General features: G+C 38.4%; 1 protein-coding gene across 1 annotated transcript; it reads left to right on the forward strand.

Annotated features, from left to right (window-relative positions):
• The first annotated feature begins 566 nt into the window (after window positions 1-566).
• On the forward strand, window positions 567-21,182 carry LOC144975031 (cytochrome P450 3A24-like). Its single transcript, XM_078918679.1, has 2 exons — window positions 567-747; window positions 19,657-21,182. Exons 1-2 carry the CDS (start codon window positions 674-676, stop codon window positions 21,095-21,097), a joined length of 1,515 nt encoding a protein of 504 aa, XP_078774805.1. The 5' UTR covers window positions 567-673; the 3' UTR covers window positions 21,098-21,182.
• The last annotated feature ends 389 nt before the right edge of the window (window positions 21,183-21,571 follow it).

Genomic DNA, 21,571 nt, shown 5'->3' on the forward strand with positions numbered 1-21,571 from the left:
CTTAAATTATCTTGAGGAGAAGGAGAAGTAGGTGTTACTGTTTTGTTAAGATTTTTGATCTAAATCGGGAACTTATTGACCTCGAGGAAACATCAGCTGGTGCTGATATATTATAATTATGTTATTGATAAATTATGTTTGATAACGTTTTGATAAGATCATTATGTTTATTTTGTCATCATTATAATAATGTCAATAAAAAGCATATTTAAAACTTCAACGTTTATATAGAGCAATATCCACTAAATGTACTCAAAGCTCTTTACAAGGGGTCCAAGCAAATATGAGACACTCTAAGACGCTCTAAGAAGCCATTGCAATTTTTTCGACAGATACAACCGTGTGCTGAGTCAGGTACTCATTGTACACATCAGTGCAGTGAAATACACTTTATGTCGCCAAGGGCTGGCCACGAACCAGGGACATGCTGACCTGAAGGCGTTACCATATCACAAAATTACAGAGCAACTCACCAAACCGCCTGTAACTCAAGCGCGTTGTCAACATAATGTATAATATTAAACAAAACAAAACAACCCCCCCCCCAAAAAAAAAAAACAAACAAAAAAAAAAAAAAAAAACAAAAAACAACAACCTCTTTGACAAGCTTGCAACAAAAAATAATCTAGTAAATATAAAGTATTAATTTTTTTCCCAGGAAAACAGACTAGAGATGGAGCTGTACGGCGTCGGAGAGATTTCCATGTGGATACCCCTGTCTTTGCTTTTGGTTTTTCTTCTCTACATGTATGTTTTAAATCTCTCTCTCTCTCTCTCTCTCTCTCTCTCTCTCTCTCTCTCTCTCTCTCTCTCTCTCTCTCTCTCTCTTTTTCTTTCTATCTATCTATCTATCTATCTATCTATCTATCTATCTATCTATCTATCTATTTATCTAAATGGCAATTGTCTGACTCAAAACGTTATTTACCAAGCCACAGTTACACGAACAGACACACCAAAACAAGAAAAATACATTGGCTTCACCGAGTGTTCATTCAAAATAGCTACAACCTGCATCAATCTTCCTTCAGAAACATACACAAACGACATTCTACTACACTAAGCGAACACATTTGGAACCTCAAAGAAAAAACATACAACACATGGAAAATCATCTCCAGAGCACATTCTAAGATTTGCAACCTCTGCTTAGAAGAAAAATTCTTCATCTTCACAAAACCGAATATCGCAACACAACAGAAGAAACGAACTAACGTCCTCGTGCAGACATAGAAACAAACACCTTTTATGTAATTACGAACAACTATAAACACGAATCTAGAAAAATACGAAAAACACAACAATCTACTTTCATTTCCACTTCCTGATGAGAGCTAACGCTTGAAACAATATTGTAGAAGTTGATCAGAATTATACTTGAAATGTTTTATATCTATCTATCTATCTATCTATCTATCTATCTATCTATCTATCTATCTATCTATCTATCTATCTATCTATCTATCTATCTATCTATCTATCTATCTATCTATCTATCTATCTATCTATCTATCTATCTATCTATCTATCTGTCTGTCTGTCTGTCTGTCTGTCTATCTATCTATCCATCTCTCCCTCTTCAAGTATGTATGCGTGTGTAATACAATATACGGCTTTCCTGGCGAGCTGTTTCATTTTCTGCACTCCAAAATGACGATATTGAAGCTTCATCGGAACCACATATGAACCATTTTGATGTGGGAATGAAGTCTTTTAATCTATTGAATGACACAGCTGACAATGACTCTTGATTGGATTGCCATTCTCTTCGGCCATCCTTCTTCCAAGTATAACAAAACAGCGACAGCACTGGATCGTCCTGATATTCTTTGGCCAGTCAATCAGGGTGAAAGGGAGATATCATTTACAAATTGTAGACAAATCAACTATGGTTTCTATCTTGTCTAATATTGGATCAGGTCCTGATGGCAAATGAGTCAGGCATCGGCATTTACACGGTCCGACGTCTTTACTCGATCATGTAGGCTCAAGACAAGTGTCTATCCTGCCTGCTTGTTTGCTGGATATGCTGGTATTGATTTGCTGGTCCAAACAAGAGATATCAGCGGCTTGTGGTCTGTCACCAACATGAATTTGCGGCCATATAAGATTGAATATGCTCAAGGCAAATGGCCAATACTTTTCTCTGTATATTGCTGTCAAGTGAATGTCCAGCAGGAATTGTCAAACACCAGGAGAAGACAAACAGTCCAACCCGGCGAGTCTCAAGGTGGCGGATAGAGATACCTTGTAAGGGGTAACTGTAAGCAAATAATGATATCTGGCGTATTGAATCAACGATTTGGAGCTCGCCCTGTAGAGATCCGCCAGGTAGAGGCAGCACTTTTGGATTCTGCCTCAACAACTGGAAGACCTTCCTTCGTCTTGTGGAGTCAGGAGACAAAGAGGGAAAGCTACTTGCTATATTAACAAAAGAAGAGAAAATTTAAGAATAATCCATTGGAATGCCGAAGGCATTGCAACCAAAACATGTGCATTATACCACTTCCTCACACGTCACCAGATTGATGCCTGCTGTATACAAGAAACACATTTTTAAAAAACAAAAAAAAAAAGAAAAAAAAAAGCTAAAAATCAGAGGATACCAATATTTTCGAAATGATCGTGAAGGTAGAAAGAAAGGAGGTGTGTTAACACTTTTGATGAACAAATTGTAGGCAGTTAAAACTGGAAGATTTACTGGTGAAGCAGGATACCTAAAGTTAAGGTTATAGTTGACAGAAACATGATGGAGGTATTTTACTATTACTGTCCAAATGGCAAGCATCTCTCGCTCGACTCAATTGATGGATCCCCTGTGACCTCTTGTTGCTACATGGATGCCTTTTTAACTATTATCTAATAGTATGAACCTTCAGTTCTTCAATCAGCATACAGTACATACACTTTACGTCAGTTATCGTATAATTAATTAAAACTAGTCGAATAAACATTTAAGTTGTTTTATTTATTTTTGACTCGAAAATTAAAAATAAGTTATATTATATATCAACGGCTGACCATGAATCGAAGACCCATAGTCATCTTAAGAGCTTGCCTATCACTCGGAGTAAACAGCCCACAGATCCTGAGCATCATTCACAATTTTAACACAGATGATTGAAAAACATGCATCATGTCGTCAGATTTTGCGATGCAAACAATTGACATGGAAGAAACAAGAAGAGAAAGCAGAGACCAATGCCAGAAAAAAAATGAGCATGATGGGAAAGCTTGCTGCAACAAAGTGGGGAGCTTCAGAAAGTATACTAAAACATGTTTATTTTGGAATAGTACGCATCTAGAGTATGGTTCAAATGCATTCCTGACAGCGCCACAAATATATTAAAATTCCCTTGAAAAAAACCTTGAAAAAAAAAGCCCTACGCATCATTACTAGCGCCATGAGATCGACACCAATCAGCAAAATGCAAGATGTCACAGGAATCCCCCTCTGGTAAGCAAAGGCACTACTTAATGCCATGGACCAACATCCTATGCATGAAAGAGTCAAACTTGAGCCCAGAATACAAGAAAGATCACGTTTCATGACAGAGTCAAAGACTCTACATAGAGATTTTTCTGATGAATTGCCTCATGAGATATCTCCCTTGCTTTTGCAATTGCAACTGGTGCTATATGCACAAATTATAGAGCAGACGTGGAATCTATCACCATAGCAGGAAAGTTAATGAGTCTGGACACAAACAATAACAAGCAAACTGTATTTTTCACTGATCAGCTTTGAAAGCGTTGGGGACTTGTGAATTAAACAAATTAAAAAAAAATACTCAGAGTTTAAACGCCGCCAGAATGGTTCTTCTGTGGATTCAAGCTCATTGCGGAAAATTAGGAAATGAGTAAGTTGAAAGACTCGCAAAAAATGCTACCAAAAAGGAACAACAAAAGATACCGCATAATTTCAGCGAGACAAAACGCATACTAATTACGAGCCTTCATACAACACCAATGCGTCCAGATGATTTCCATATGCTGGCCAGACACGAACAAGTAATCCTCTTCCACCCCAGGACAGACCACAATAGACTTTAAAATCATATGCACAGACGCATGTAACTGACATGGTCACCGGTGAGGACGGGGAAGATGCAGAGCACATACTGCATACAGCGATGCAGAAAATATTCAATGCATTGAGAAGAGATATGGGCCTCTGTAACTTTCCTACATAAAAGACTTTTCGGCCCGCTAGAAGAACTCAAAAAGACGAGTACCTTCGAAACGGGACTTCAGATATAAAGGCATACGAGAAGAAGAAGAAGAAGAAGAAGAAGAAGAAGAAGAAGAAGAAGAAGAAGATCAGTGATGTTTTTTTGGGTGATAATTCAAGCGAAATTTACTTTGAGTTTGAGGTTTTGATTTAGGGGATGGCTTAATAATAATATCAATAGATCTTTATTGTCCATAAATATGGCAATTTGTCATTTAGTTACACTTGTTATAACGTTATATGATAACTATAACATTGAATAGATATTTCACTCCTACTTTTTTTCTCTCTCTCTCTCTCTCTCTCTCTCTCTCTCTCTCTCCCTCTCTCTCTCTCTCTCTCTCTCCTCTCTCTCTCTCTCTCTCTCTCTCTATCTATCTCTTCCTCTCTTCCTTTCACGCGTGCGATATACACAACATACACATATTCATTTCATTTTCAATTCGTTACATTTGTGGCAATTCGATACCAAATATTATCATCATTATCAATTGGTCAATTAATCTAACAATAAATAAATTAATCAGTCAATCAGTCAAAGCATCAATCCTTGGTTTTGCTGTACCATATGAAATATTCAACATTTTTTATTGCTGATGGAACGAACGTTGATTTATCCTTTTTAGTTCTACATTTAATCTGACAAAACCGTCTCCCAGATTGTAAAAGACTAAATCCATTGTATAAAATATGTTTTTTATTGTTGGTAATTGAGAATGCTTTCCTTTCTATCGCTTTTCCATGAATTCTTTCTACCCCATCAAGAGGATGGTTTATTATTTTTGATGCCTCTTTGATTGATTTTGAAATTTTTTATTTATCTTTAAGTCGGCATCCGCCAAACCACATGGTGCAGCCAAACGCAATTACACTTTTAATCAATGAGTCATAAACTCTTAACATAGTTTTCTTCCCTACTTGAAATGTTCTCAATTTTCTTAGGATGTATAATCTTTGGGAAACTTTCTTAGATAGTATATTAATATGTTGAGAGAAATTGAGGGAACTATCAATGGTTATTCCTAGATATTTAAAATATTCAACTATCTCAACATCGTCTTTACCGATCGTCACATACTTTAAGTCGTTTTTATTTTTTACACCAAACACCTGTTCTTTCGTTTTTTCAACATTTAATTCAAGCTGATTTTGTTCACACCAATCGGTGAATATATTAATTTGCTTGAAATAATTATTTTCGGTAACGTTTTCTTTTAATAAGCCAAGAATAGCAGTATCATCTGCATATTTCACTATAAAACGATTTTCAAAGGATGGTCTGCAGTCGTTGGTGTATAAGATGTACAGGATTGGGGAAATCACGCAGCCTTGAGGACATCCGTTCGACAACTTTCTTTTGTTGTAGATATTTTCACCCAATTTTACACATTGCGGTCTATGGGTCAGAAACTCTTTATACTTAATAAGGTAGTTTGGAATATCCATGTTGCACAACTTTTGAAGCAAAATATCTGTGTTTATGGCATTAAACGCAGACGAAAAGTCGACATACAGGATTCTGGCGTAATTCGAGGGCGTTTGGTCAAGGTATTTTGAGATCGAATTTGTGGCGGTTAAAAGTGCGTCTTCTACACTGAGATGTTGTTGGTATGCAAATTGGTACGGGTCTAGCAATTTCAGGTCATGACATTTTTGTAGGAGCTCACATTTTAAATAATTTTTCTAAACATTTCATTACAAGCGATGTAAGGGCCACTGGACGGAAGTCGTTCAATACGGTTGGGCAACGCTTTTTTTTTCTGGAACGACAATCGATGTTTTCCAAAGTACTGGCACTGATTGTTCATCGATTGACCTTTGAAATAGTTTTGTATCCCTCAATAACGAGAGCCAGAGTATCGCAAAAAGAAATATGAGCTTTTATCAAAGCTTCTGGTCGTCCATAGCGTTGATATCCTCCTATTACAGGAGACCCATCTTTATTCAGGCGCGCAATCTTCTCGATTCCAGATCCCAAGTTATACCGTGGTCCAGTGAGAGGACACTTCGATGCTCAAAGGAAGGGTTAGCATTTACGAAAAAGAGCCATCGAACGTAGGTGTAAAATTTCTGTTTGCCCGTGGAATGGAACGGTGAGCGCTCTTAACCAGCAGCCTGTTAAATCTGGTTTTATTCTCGGACTTGGGAGGGATGGCAGGGCAAACCTGCTCGATATAGGAACTGATTTCTTCCCAGTTAGCAATCCTGAAGTTCCATCTGCAAAGTGGGAGAGACTACACCCTTGGTATTGTCACCCCCGCTGTGACAAGAACCGGTCTGTGCTGGTTATGCGGGAAGTGGCCGAGGATTGTCCGCTTCACCTGGAGCGGTTCGCCTAACGGCAAAATCGCTTCATCAGTGGGGACTTTCCAGAGCATCTAGTTGAACGGTGTATTGTGACCAAGCTTCCGGGCGGGTTTGGACGGTGCACGAGTGCGGAAAAGAATTTGCTGATTGGGTCGATCGCCATAACATACTAGCCTGAGCGGCTAGGTTAGTCCTGGGAAAATCTCATTACGATGATACACAGGACATGCTTCGAATCCTCCACTGGCTGCCAGTCCGGGCTAGAATTGAATTTAAAATATCCCTTATATGCTTTGGTGTATTTGAGTCTTCTGTCCCTCTTTATATTCAACACTTACTCCAATCATACGTACCTCTGAAAAATCTTAGATCCCACAATTCAAAATCTCATAAAACTAAACTTAAGTATTTTGGTGATAGGTCACTTATGAAATTTGGACCCACGATTTGGAATGATCTCCCTCAATCTGTGAGATTCTCGATCTCAATAGACATTTTCAAAAAAGCCCTGAAAACATATCTTTTCAGGAAATATTTACTTAATTGAATTCTAAATGTATTATATGTGATATATATTGATAATGTATTGGTGCCCTTTTATGCTCTTAATTGTTTTGATACTTTGGTTGAATTGTATTTGAATTTTTTTTAAAGCGCTTTGAGGTTTCGACGAAAGGCGCTATATAAATATGCTTATTATTATTATTATTATTATTATTATTATTATTATTATTATTATTATTATTATTATTATTATTATTATTATTATTATTAGAAGCTGTTGCCATTTGTACATAAGCAGCAATAACGACATTTTAACAAGAAATACTGATTATCATTTCCGTCGCTTTGATCTTATCTATGGAAACTACGCCACTACCATTCGTAGCTCGATTATTGCATTTATAAACACAATAAGTATGAACCATGATGGCTTTGTAGATTTAAGTCAATAATCCTTGAGAAATACTTGTTTAAAAAGTCGATTAAAATTGAATCGAGGCGAGGGAAAATCGCGAAAGATAGCGCTTCATTTAACCAATCATCAGACAAGAAGAGTGTATTGAGAGCGCCGATCTTCAAACGAGGCACTTCCGGGGTGATATAATGTAAATGGTGCTGCTCGAAGCTCCAAAGAAATAAATAACAACGTGAAATTTAATTTAATATACGAAAACAGATAAAACGGACGTTTCGGGGTTCCCCTTTATCAACAAAACAGGATGATAGAAACACTACAGATGAATGCGATACTGTGGTAGTAGTAGGAGTAGTGGTAGTAGTAGTAGTAGTAGTAGTAGTAGTAGTAGTTAGTAGTAGTAGTAGTAGTAGTAGTAGTAGTAGTAGTCGACGACGACAACTACTACTACTACTACTACTACTGCTACTACTACTACTACTACTACTACTACTACTACTACCACCACCACTACTACTACTACTACTACTACTACTACTACTACTACTACTACTACTACTACTACTACTAAAAGTACTACTGTTGCTTCTGCTGCTGCTGCTGCTGCTGCCACTAAAGATTATATTAATACCTACATCCCTTTTTGTATTTATTTCCAATTCCATTGTATCCACCATAGTCTAGTCTACACTTTATTTTATTTCACTTTCTTTACTGTATTACACAGCTCCTTCCCGCCTCCCCTTTTTTGACTTAATTAATTATGCACCTTTTATAAATATCTATTGTTCTATTTCAATTTGTGCTTCCTTACAAAGGAGCACACTGTTTCCTGCCCATCAATGTTTTTGTTTATTCATCTTAACAACGCCACTACCTCATTATCTCATTCGTCTGTAGTGTTTCATTCGTCCTGTTTTGATGATAAATGTGAAACCCAGAACGTCCATTTGATCTGTTTTCGCATATTAGATTGAAGCTTACATTCAATTTCACATTGTTATTCACTTCCGGGACGACACAGTAATAGCAGCTGATCGAACCACGGGAAATTCCTCTTCGTTGGCCGTCCTGTCATTTGGTTCCATAAATATAATCCAAATATGGCGTCTAACCAACTTTAGGAAAACTTTTTCCTGGGTTCATTATGTATTAGGATGAATGAATGCTCTCCTCTATAAGAAATAAGGTAAAGCGCTTTCCCTTATTTCAATTATCTATATTTAACTTTCTGCATTTTCTTTTGAATACACACACACGCGCGCTCAGGCACACAAACACACACACACACACACACACACAAACACACACACACACACACAGAATGAGAAAAAAGAGAGAGAATAAAAAAGAAAGAAAGATCTTCCTCGCTCCTTCTCTCCCATCTTTTAGCTATCAGAAAATATTCATTAAAAATGTATCAACTTAGACATCACCGTCCTGGAAATTCGATTGTATGACAATCTGTTTTGCGTCATGGCTTGACTGTCATAGACGTCAAGTTATCAGGTGTCAGAAATTAAGATTAGGGGATCGATGAAATCAAATCCTATCACACCCTGTGGTGAGTTCATCCAATCAGAATATATTTAAATGATAACCATGCCAAATCTCTCCATGAGGGAAATCTATCAGACAAAACGTTCTTTTTTTAAATCAAGTTGGCCGGAATCATCGAACAATGAAAATGACCTCAACTTTCGACAACGACAAAAAACGTATCAAACATGACACTGCAAAAAAAAAAAAGACTGGTATTTGAGACTTCATGACTAGTTGATTGTCATTTTACATAAATCAATAAGTATAGGGTTTCTGGTCAACGTGAAAAAAGTGTTTCGTCGAAGTGCACCTGAAATGACACCAGTGACATCGTATATTCATGCGGTGTCAATTCTTGTACTATAAAATGTCTAATGTAATGGCGACAAAAGTTTTGCAACAAAAGTAAAAATATCGTATTAATTTAAATAATTAAGATGTCGTGGTGAACTAAATTCAGAGTGTATGTTTATAGCAAGGGCTCCACAAATAGCCGTGAAGCAATGTTGGCACCCCTTAAGCTCTCTCCAAGTTTGATTATGATTATAAAAATGCATGCATTATTTGTCTTACGGAAACATGGCTTTCGCCTATGGACACCGATAGTAGTATTGATTTGGCAAACTTTACTTCGTGCAGAAAGGATAGAGACACGTCATTAGGGAAAAACAAAGGGGGAGGTCTATGCATATACGTGAATGATAGATGGTGTAAAATTGTAAATATAAAAGATCAAATCGACACTCCTGATATTGAACTACTTTCTTTGTCTCTACGTCCACACTACTTGCCTCGGGAGTTTCGGGTTGTGACCATTGTTAATGTTTATATTCCACTTAGCGCAAAAATAGATAAAGCATACCAATTAATAAATGAGCATGTATCGTCATTACTACTACGCAACCCGGACAGTCCACTTATTATTGTTGGTGATTTTAATCACTGTCAGCTGCCCATAGCTAGACTAGAACAGTTCGTCACCTGCAAAACACGAGGAAACAACACGCTTGATCTGTGTTATAGCAATATAAAGAACGCATACAAAGCTCTACGAAAACAACCGATCATAATACAATTCACTTAGTACCGACGTATATCTCTAAATTAAAAAGTGAGAAACCAACTGTAGCATATCGCCATATCTGGACTCAAGAGGCAATCCAACGACTAAACGGCTGTTTTGACTGTACTCGGTGGTAGAAGGGGACAGACAGTATTGATGAATGGACTGAAACTGTGACATGTTATATTGCATTTTGTGTGGATTTATGCGTGAAAAAAAAAGAAATTAGGATATTTCCTAACAATAAACCATGGGTTACAAAGCGACTTAGATATATACTCAACGAAAAGAAAATTGCCTATATGAGTGGGGACATTAAACTAGAATTTGAAAAGGGAAAGGAGATCAGAAATACAATAAAAGAAGAAAAGGTTGAAGACAAAAACAAAATGGAGCGACAACTGAGATCGGGCTGCGCATGATAAAGCAAATGGGAGGAGTAGACCAAAAGAAACGAACATTCCCACAAGAGAAAAACGATAACTGATGTCAACAAATTAAATGATTATTACTGTCGTTTTGACAGGCTCCCATCTGTGCACAACGGTTGGTCTAATAACAATGAGCCACCTCCAGATGTTGAAGAAGAAACTGTAAGCTCCCTCTTCCGGCGATGTAAAGAACATAAAGCACCAGGACCAGACAACATTACCGGAACTATTTTGAAAAACTGTCACCAACAATTGGCTATACCTTATACAGGTCGTTAACCCTTTGTTGCATAGTGTCCAATATTTTGGACACATTAAAAAGTGTCCCTCATCTTCAGACCGACCTCACAAGTATTAGAAGTTTTGTTTCGCGGCAATTGGAAGCCCCAAATGCTAGTTTTTTAAACACCAAGAACCGCAACTCTGCCTACTTTCCACTCAATGCCATGCTGCAAAATGGCAACACCAGCACCTAAGAGGTAAGCCAACTTTTCGCTTATTTTTGACTGCTTTGTAGCTTTTAGTCCCAATAAAAGTTATTGTTGATGTGGGTTTATGGGTCCTGCTCACTTCTGAAGGGTTTATAGGTTCAAAACGTTGATCATTATTTTATAATTGGTGATTTTAAGGCTTGTCCAAAATATTGGACAGTATGCATTGGAGGAGGAAGTGACTTTTATCGAGCGTCCAAAATATTGGACACCATGTGCGGGGGGCGCGTTACTATAAATAGAACCGTCCAATATTTTGGACAGTATGCATGCAAATAACTAGATCAGTGACAACATTGCAATTAATTCAGTTGATTCTTTACTGTAACTTTATTTAGATATAGTCGGTAGTAAAGCAGCATTTGTGGCCGAGTTGTTAGCACGACTCGCTGCTTGTGCTGGTCAAGATTCAGTGAGCATGCTAAGTGATAAAATGGGTGGCAATGTGACCAATCGTGTTGTTTTTTATCTGTCATATAGGCTTAAAAGATCAATGAATGCAGCTCAAGCAAGGCTACTGGTGCTTGATGACATCCAAGACAACATTCCAGACTGTAGTGATGACGAGCGTCTTGATGAGGAAGGAGATGAAGAGTATGCAAATGGAGATGCTAGTGGTTCCGATGACGAGTGCGACGGCGACACAGCTGATTCGGAGGAGGCTGATCTTTCTAGCAGTATTGACCCGTAAGTTATTGTGATTGTAGAATTCCTCCACCAATGTGTAAAATAGCAAATCAATATCTTGAATAATTTTTGTGGTCGGATGTTTTAGGGCGGCATATCACCTCGCATGCAAAAGGTCGAGGGTTCGGTTCTCTGTCCTGCTCACATGAGACCGGAATTTTGGACATGTGTCAATGTTTCGGCTCCTGTCACCCACTGCGCTGTCTGGGCCTTTGAAGATGTAGGCAATTCTTACGGTTTTTTCGTCTGTTTGTTTGTACTTTACTTAGATTTAGTATTTATTTCTACTTTTTATAACGTAAATGGTACATCTATTTCCTTGCAGAACTCCAAGAACATGGCACTGGGTGAAAAGAGACCTACCGCTTCATACTAGAGTGGAAAATGAGTTGCGAGCCAAGGGGCCAGCCTTGAACTGCCGGACGCCACTTGACATGTTTATCGCTCATCTTGATAATGAGTTATTGGACCTCATGCTCCTTGAAACCAACAGACACCGGCTGGCGCAACAAAGACACCACGTCCAATCGGTAAAGAAGGAAGAACTGAGGACCTTCATTGGTATATGCCTGTACATGACGATTGTGAATTTGCCATTTTGGAGATGGTATTGGTCTGAAGCAACGAAGCAGCACACTGTCTCCGATGCCATGACCTGTAATAGGTTTGATGAAATTTTGTCTGTCATCCACTTGAATGACAATGAACTAATGAGGCCAAGGGAGGAGGTGGGCTATGATAGGCTGCACCGGGTACGACTCTATTAGAAAAGTTGAATATTCAGCTCGAGGCATGTGCCGAACAAGAGCTACATGTTTCAGTTGATGAGCAGATGGTCCCTTTCAAGGGTAGACATAGCCTCAAGGTTTATATGATGAAGAAACCCAAAAAATGGGGATATAAGGTCTGGGTTTTGGCAGGGACATCAGGCTATGTCCACAAGTTCATGTTTGCTGGGGACCCTTTAGCTGCTAGGTTTAGTCAACCTGGGACGGTGGGGGAGGGGACTCAATGTGGGGAAATCAGGGGAGATTGTTCTAGCTCTTACTGGGGAACAGCCGCAGGGGAGCTATGTCTACTTTGACAACTACTTTGCTTCACCTGACCTCCTCCTTGAACTAAAGAGAAGAGGGTTGCATGCTACATGCACACTGAGGGCAAACAGGACAAAGAAATGTCCCCTATTGTGTCAAAAGGACATAAAGAAAAGAGGTAGGGGGAGCTACGACTACAGGTCAGATGATGACCAGAGCCTGGTCATTTGTGAGTGGTTTGATAACAAACTTGTCCTTGTTGGCTCAAACGTCCATGGAGTCGAACCCACCACACTTGTCACAAGGTATGACAGGACAAACAAGCGCCATATCACAGTGACCTGTCCTGCCCTTATAAAGGAATACAATCAAAATATGGGTGGGGTGGACAAATGCGATATGTTGCTTGCCTTGTACAGGAACACGATGAAGGGAAAGAAATGGTACAAGAGGATTTTGTTCCATCTCATTGACCTTTGTGTCGTCAACTCTTGGTTGCTGTGCAAGGCTAGCAATGCCGAGTGCAAGATGCAACTAGCAATGTTCAAGTTAGATGTTGCGAGGGGACTGATCAAGTCTTCGTGCCCTACCGAGTGGACTCTAGAGCCAACCCCTCCTGTCCCTGACAGGCGCCAGTCCAAGTCTGCCAAAAGTGTGAATGTGAATGCAAGGTGACAGGGTCGATCATTTTTTGAAAAGAATGGATGTGAAGGATGGACAGAGGTGCAAGATGGAAGGATGCAAGAGAAAGTCTGTGTTCATGTGTCGCAAGTGTTGTGCGTATCTGTGTATGACCGGGAAGGATGGGTTGGATGACTGTTTTTATCGTTTCCACCACGCTTCATAATAGTAATTTTTTCAAAACTTGTATTTTGATTTTGATGCATTCTGACTTTCTTTCAAGTAATAAATGATCATCTGTCATATGATTCTTTGGTTTTTTTTTTTCTTCATATTTTGCTTATTTTATGGTTTACAAAATAGGGTATGAGCTACACGCCCTACTCTTGTATTGTTTTCAATCATTGCTCTAAATGTAAAAGAGCATGATGAAGTCTTTTCTGCTTGGTCCAGAATAAGTAAAGGTGTTAAAATCCTAATATTTTATACCAAATTTATTAACTTTGGGAATGGCAAAATTTTTCACATTCGAACCCCGTATGCATGACGTCCAATATATTGGACAACTTGACCCCCTAATTGACAAGGTTTGGATAAAAAATGATGATGTCAATGTCATTTTAGTGTCGAAACATGCTTGTTTGCCAAAAATCACCATCCTAGGTCGATGGTATAATACCTCATGCAACAAAGGGTTAACCCTGGTATAGCATTTTCCAGCTGAAGATGTGTTGGGACGTTCGACCGTGCCGACGACTCTGGCGACACGAACGCGGTAGTATTTGACTAGGCGGTCGACCCCTTCGCCGTTGAAGAATCTGTTGTTTGGACATAATCATGTGAACATATTAGCTGGGTTGATTCTTTGTCTTGAATGCTATCTCCTACTCCCCCACTTTTCATACCATCTGTGGCAGAGCCATCCGTATAAATATGTATCCAGCCAATCATCCTTTGGGTATTTCACTTCTATCATCTCAATAGCGAGCTGTTTTTGGAACTCTTTGTGTCACTTTTGGAGCTCATGTTATGTATGTTGTAATACAGATCTGTATTCTTTTCTTTTTAGGTTCTCAAGCGTTTAGTGGACATCTAGAGACTCACTTTGATTCTGCCAAGAAACTTGATCTTTTTTGTCTTCCGGGCTCAAGTTGTTTGACTGTTTAATGCATGGGATAATGGTCCATGGCATTAATTTTGACAAGGAGTTAGTGCATCTGCGTCCCATATTTGATTTAAGAGGGAGATTCCTATGAAATCTTGCATTTTGTTGATTGGTGTCGATCTCATGGCACCAGTAATGATGCGTATGGCTTGGTTTTGAGTTTTTCAAGGGAATTTTGATGTTTTTTGTGACGCTATCAGGAATGCATTTGAACCATATTCCAGATGCGGACGCCCTGTTCTACAATAAACATGTTTTAGTATACTTTCTGAAGCGCCCCACTTTGTTGCAGCAAGCTTTCCACCATGCTCAGTTTCTTTCTGGCATTGGTCTCTGCTTTCTCTATTTGTTTCTTCGATGTCAAGCGTTTGTCATTTATGACACCAAGATGTGGAGAGGGATCATAAGAGCATCCATTTTTGTGGTACGTCTCCATTTTTCCAGAAGAGATTGAAAATTCCCAATAGTCTCTTAATGGTAATGTTGCCTAGGTGTGCAATCATTTCATTAGATAGGCCATCTGGTCCAGGTGATTTTCTTGTTTTCAGTTCTTTATTGTACTTTGATTTCGCTCAATGTGATTGACTTGTGCATTTATTCCGGCATGTCATTGTGTGTTGCGTTTTGTCTAGCATTGTGCCTGGCTTCTTCTCTGACTTTGATTTTTCGTTCCCTTGGAATTTGAATGTCTGCTACTTTTGAATTTGCTTTGATAAATGTGTCAGCAGCCTTTCGACCAGAAAGTATATTTCCTTCAAGTGAGATGGAAATGGTTGGTTACTCTCCTTCTTCATCATTGATGGCTTTTACCAGTTTTCATAATTTGTGTCTTTTCCATGTTAAGGGAATCTGTTCTTTCTTTCCAACTTTTTTGTTTACTGTCAAGGGACACTTTTGATATTCAGCTTTATACTTTGGAAGCCTTATATGTTTTTCTTGGCTGGGACATTTTTCCGCTTCGTGTAAGGGTGAGATTGTCATGTGCTCTGTAGGTTTTCCTTCCAATATGGTTTGTAATGTGTTCTTAACCCTCTCAGTATAGCTTTCTTTGCAGCCTTCGAAACGTTTTCTGTCCACTTATTGATCACATAGTTTTGGGGTTTTGTCTTGAATTTCTAGGTCTTTTGTAAGCTCATTAGTTTTCATGGCATAAAGGCCCCATTGGCCTCTTGTAATTCCATCTCGGTCGCTGGGGTTTGAATTTCAGGTGACTTGTGGATAATGTAAGAATTACAGGGCGATGATCACTTCCTGCAAGCTGCGAGCATTCCTGCCTTTTTACATTTTTTGATGCAGATCTTCGGTAGAGAAGGCCAAGTCTGGGGTAGATGTTGAGTGCCAGCCTCTTTAGTAAAATGTTGGTTGGTCTGTAGGATCATTCATCTTGCCATGCTTCAAGGTCTTTCACCTTTTGTTCATTGTGTTGTATCCCCAACTTTGAGAACGGCTATTGACATCTCCAGCGAAAAGGAATGTGTCATTTGCGACCACAATTGGGTCGAGCGAGAGCAGCTTGTGATCTGGACAGTAATAGTTAATTACCTCCATCATGTATTTGTCAACTATAACCCTTTTAGGAATTCTGTTTCACCGGTAAATCTTCCAGTTTCAACTGCCTACAATTCGTTCCTCACAAGAATTAATACACTTCCTTTCTTTCTCCCTCCACGGTCATTTCGAAAATGTTTCCTCTGATTTTTTTGGCTTTTTTGCTTTTTGTAGATGAGTTTCTTGTACACAGCAGAAAGCAATCTGGTTACGTATGAGGAAGTGGTATAATGCATCGTATTGGTTGCAAAGCGGTGCAGCTATGTGGTCTTGTGGAAAGGCTCCTTGCTCACTTTCTCTCACCGTACTCAGGTGTAAAATGAGTATCTAGCCGTTAACAGCGCCGTCTATGTCCGAGAATAAAAATGTAATGTCGCTTAACAGTTGTATGTCCCGTCTTAAATGTTAAGTGTTGCTGTTGGCCCCTTGTGAAGCGCTTTGAGCACTTTTAGTGGATATTGCCCTATATAAAAGCTCAATTTTTAAAATGTTAATGCCTTCGGCATTCCAGTGCATTATTCTTAAATTTTTCTCTTCTTTTGTTAATATAGCTGTGTGTTAAATTAAACGGTTGTAGTCTGGGAGAATGTAGGGAAAACGAATCAAACAACTGGCGGTATAGAAAACAAACAAACAAAAACAACAACAACTGAGAGAAGAGAGATGCTGATTTCATATTGTGTTGTTTGTAAAGAACCAGCAATGTTTGAAGTGTGTCACAAACATCCCGTGTTTTGATTAATGCCTTGGCATGCCCCACGTTAGAGAATCGTTGTTTTTCAAATAAAAGCAAATTCATAGTTTCTTTTATGGATGTCAGAGTTCGAATATGGGGACATGAAGTGATGGTTCGGGCGTTACTAAGTATTAACCAATCAGAATACTTCCTGTCATTTAGCCGTTCGTCTCCTTGACTACTTATTTCCAGTCAACGAAAAGGCCTGACAAACATTCCTTAATAAATCGGAAGTGGAAAAAACAAACCCATACCCCTCCACTCCGGACAGTTAATTAAACAAAGACAGTGATTGTTAAACTAAGCGAACAACATAGCGGTAACACATTGTTATGCGTATAAATACAATACTGACTACTTCTAACCGACATATCAATCATACAAACTCACCAGACCATGTTGTCACCTTAAACGTTTATAGTTTGATTATGAAACTCTAGTGAGAACTAATCATCCGACTTCCTTATAATACAATAACAAAGAGCGATGTGACGTGAACTTCATTCTTTCTATTGTTAATAAACAATCAGGAAGTATTTCCTAGTGAGTTTCAAGGTGTGTCACGAATCTCATGTTTTGATTGGTCAAAAATCTACTAGTTAATTCCATAGATACCGTTAGTACATGCCAAACAAACAAATAGGTCAGTCCGTACGTAGCCATCAATAACTTATAGCCTGACACAAAGAGCCATAGTTTGACGTTATGTTTAGCTTTTGTGAACCGCCTAGTGAGTTCTCTTTAGTTGTGGTCAAGGAAACAAGTGACCCCATTGGTTGAACTATTGAATACAATAGTATTCTCACGATTTGATTTCTTTTGTGGCCAAAGACTTGTATTTTGACGTCAATTGGATTCAGTAGTCTGGTGTCACGCCGCCCGGCAACGGCGGCCATCTTGGTTCTAAACAAAGAAAATAATTACTTTTTATTCTTCATGCTGGCTAGAACTTTTCATATGCCTTGTGATCAGAATGTGTAAAAGTCAAAACATGATCAAATTTATGTTTTTTTTCCTCTGAAAACGCTTTTATGCTCGCTGGGGAAATATTTCATACGGGCGTCCGCCATTGTTCCGATAGTTTAGAGCCAGTGTTACTAGGTTACCATGCGTCATTAGGAAGGAAGTGAAGTTACGACTTTTGAAGAGTATTGTTGGTCAGTGTCAGGTCATGAGTTTACGAAGGCCATGCACGGTCTGTAGCCATCGTTAACTTATAGCCTGACACAAGGACACACTTTAAATTCACTTCAATTCAAATATTTATTTATTGTCGGCATTTAAAAAAAATGTTTCATAAATAATTTAGTCAGGCTAATAGAAGCCTTTGACCGACACTAGGGCTTATAGTTTGACGTCAATTTTTTTATATTAGGGTTGTGCAGCGCCTAGTGAGTTGTCTTTAGTATAGCTCAAGGAAACTAGTGTTTTCATTGGTTGAAATATTGAATATAACTCACGATTTTTTTTCTTTTGTGGCCAAAAACTTGTCTTTTGGCGTAAATGTTTGGTCATTGTCAGGCGTTAAGTTTATGTAAAAAAACCGGGTCCTATTCATTGGAGGATTGGATTCATGCCTTTTGTAATGATCTTCTGATTTCAGGGTGGTAGCATCTTATTTTCTCGTCTAAATATATGCTGGTCGTCAATAAAGACCATCCATCCTCGCTCTTTTATGGCTCGTAATTCTTAGAATCTTCCTATATTGAGATTTAATTGAGCTTTATATAGCGCAATATCCACTAAATGTGCTCAAAGCACTTTACAAGGGGGCCCTGACCAACAGCAACATTTAACGGGACATGACGTCTGTTAGGCGATATTACAATTTTTCGGACAAAGACAACGCTGTTAACGGCCAGGTACTCATTTTACACCTGAGTACGGTGAGAGAATGTGAGTAAAGAGCCTTTTCCAAGGACTCAACTATGCGCCGAGCGCGAGGCTCGAACCCAGGACCTTCCTATCCGAAAGCGAGTGTCATACCATTAGACCACATAGCCGCACATAATATATCCTTATATATCCTGCTACTAAAATAATTATGCCACCTTGTGATTCAATATGTAATCTATTCAATATATCCTCCGAAAGACTGGTTACATACACACTTCCAATGATTTAGGAACCAGAAAAGTAGGTGTGACGTCACTAATTTATTTCATATTGTGTGATCAACCGATTTGGATTTAGCAGTGGTTGATATGGGGAGGAATTTCCGACAAATACAAAACTGTACAATGTAATTTTGAGATTTAATTTTCTTTTTTTTTTAATTGCCTAAATTTTGAATTAAGAATGTTAGCATTGCCAAATGTTTGAATTATATTCTTAATTCTTGTATAATATGTAGTTTGAAATTCTGTTCCCTGGTTGAATTGTTACAATTTTCAAACGTTGTTGGAATACTTTTGTCACTCAGTATAATTTCTATTGCACTGGCGTTGCTTTCATAATATACATGACACATCTCAACACGACTTTACGGAGTAACGATTAAATAAAAACAGGACATGTATACAATATTGACATTCCCATTGTTGTTACTGTTAGTGTTAGTGGTTTAAAATATGTTCATTGATCCATAACGACGTACACTTATTTGCAGGTCTGATAACCCAATTCATTATGGGCTCATTGTTGTCATGGAAATCTCAAAAAATGACGCAAAATATTGCCCATTACAACAATGTTAAATAAGGCCATAAGTGGGTTCGGATGTCAGACCTGCATATATTCACACGATTATCCATACCCAATAAAAATGCAAAAATGTGTCATAAATCATAAGTCAACAGTAACATTTTACTTCTTCTTCTTTTTTTTCATTTTTAGCAATTTTTTCGTGTTATGAAATTCTAATTTGATTAACTCGTTTCAGATATGGCACTTACCCTATGAGTACTTGGAAGAATGTGGGAGTGGCCGGACCTAAGCCCGCACCCTTCATCGGAAACATGCTTCAAGCTATGGACCGGAATACTGGAATGAGAGGAAAAATCAAAAGTTGGCAGAAGCTTTATGGCAGAGTGATAGGAGTCCATTATTTCCGAAAACCATGCCTGATCATAACGGATGTTGATCTTCTAAAGGCAATCCTGGTGAAAGAATTTGACACTTACCACGATCGATTTATTTTAGGGGGAGAAAAATTCAATCCGAAGGCTGTCTTGGACGGGCTGGCTCAAAAATGTGGACCGGAATGGAGGCGAGTAAGGAGAATAATGAGCCCTTGTTTTACAGCTGGAAAACTTAAGTTATTAACGGGATATATCAACCAAACCGGGCGTCAACTGGCCGACAAGCTGCTTGGACATGTGAAATTGGGGAATGAACCAAAAGCTAAACCTGTATTTGCCGCATTCAGCCTCGACGTCATTGCAGGAACAGGGTTTGGATTGAATTTAGACTCGCAGAATGAATCGAATTACACAATATTTCAAAACATACAGGCTATTTTTACTCCCAAGAAACTCTTCAAACTTGCAATGTTCATAGTTGGGTCGTTTCCCATTTCAGGTTTTCTATTTAAAAAACTAAACATTTCAGTATACGAGCCGGAAGCAATCCAGTTCTTTCAGGAGTTCTTTAGAAAATTGGTCTTAGAGAGAAAAAACTTTCCAGAACAATTTAAAAGCTCTGATTTTTTCCAGCTTCTTTTGAAAGCGGAAATGGATATAGGCGATACAACGCCTGGGGACAGGAAGCTCTCACCGGAGGAAGTGGTGAGTCAAGGGATTATGTTGATAATGTCTGGATATCAAACGACCACCGCCACGTTGCAGTATCTCTCTTACGTCTTGGCTACGAACCATTCAGTTCAGGACAAAATTATACTAGAAATACAAGAGGTAATTGGAAATACAGACGAAGTTACGTTTGACCATACACAAAAAATGAAATACACGGAAGCTGTTCTCCTTGAGACATTACGTATGTATCCACCCATTCTCGTTTTGAGGCGTGAGATTGTTCGAGATACAACATTAAAGGGAATTCCCATTCAAAAAGGATGTGGCATTATTGTACCTATTTACAATATTGCAAATGATCCGGAATATTACCAAAACCCGGACAAATTCCTTCCAGAGAGGTTTCTAAATGAAAATGGGCCAGATTCTAATCATTTTCTATCATTTGGTTTCGGTCCCCGTCAATGCATTGGAATGAGACTTGCAATGATGGAAATGAAGATTGCGGTCGTTCACATGCTGAAGAAAGTTTACATCCAAGACGTTAATCCTAGACATATGGAGTTGGAGGACTATACGGGCTACCTTGTACCTAAAGTACCATTCACCATTAGGATGAGAGAAATTTAGTCAATTTCCATTACTGTATTCACTCATCGCTCTCCTCCCCTTTCTAGTATTAGTATAGAGTGCGAGAAAAAATGGGAAAATGTAAAATGGTGTTTCAATAATAATAATAATAATATAATAATAATAATAATAATATAATAATAATAATAATAATAATAATAATAATAATAATAATAATAATAATAATAATAATAATAATAATAATAGACTCTTATAGAGCGATCGGTATTCTAAACCATGAGGCTCTTGGCGCTTTACATTAACACAAAACAATATAGAAAGTACATGACATAAAAAAAAATGTTTTCAATGATTTCTTGAACACAGACAATCATTTGGATTTCCGGATGCTCTGTGGAATGGTGTTCCATACAGACGGGGCAAAATGAGAAAAGGACCTTGTTCCTGCTTTTGTACGAATGCGTGGGATAGCCAAACGGGTGGTGTCATTGGAGGAACGCGAAGATCGGATTT

Source organism: Berghia stephanieae, chromosome 6 (genome assembly GCF_034508935.2).
Source record: "Berghia stephanieae isolate SIO BIC M18660-M18661 chromosome 6, UCSD_Bste_1.3, whole genome shotgun sequence".
Taxonomy (NCBI): Eukaryota; Metazoa; Mollusca; class Gastropoda; order Nudibranchia; family Aeolidiidae; genus Berghia; species Berghia stephanieae.

Excerpts from the sequence above, each read along its gene's own strand:
- LOC144975031 (XM_078918679.1), top strand. The coding sequence starts at position 674 with ATGGAGCTGTACGGCGTCGGAGAGATTTCCATGTGGATACCCCTGTCT. Across the intron at positions 748-19,656 it reads TTGGTTTTTCTTCTCTACAT|ATATGGCACTTACCCTATGA; the intron begins GTATGTTTTAAA and ends AACTCGTTTCAG.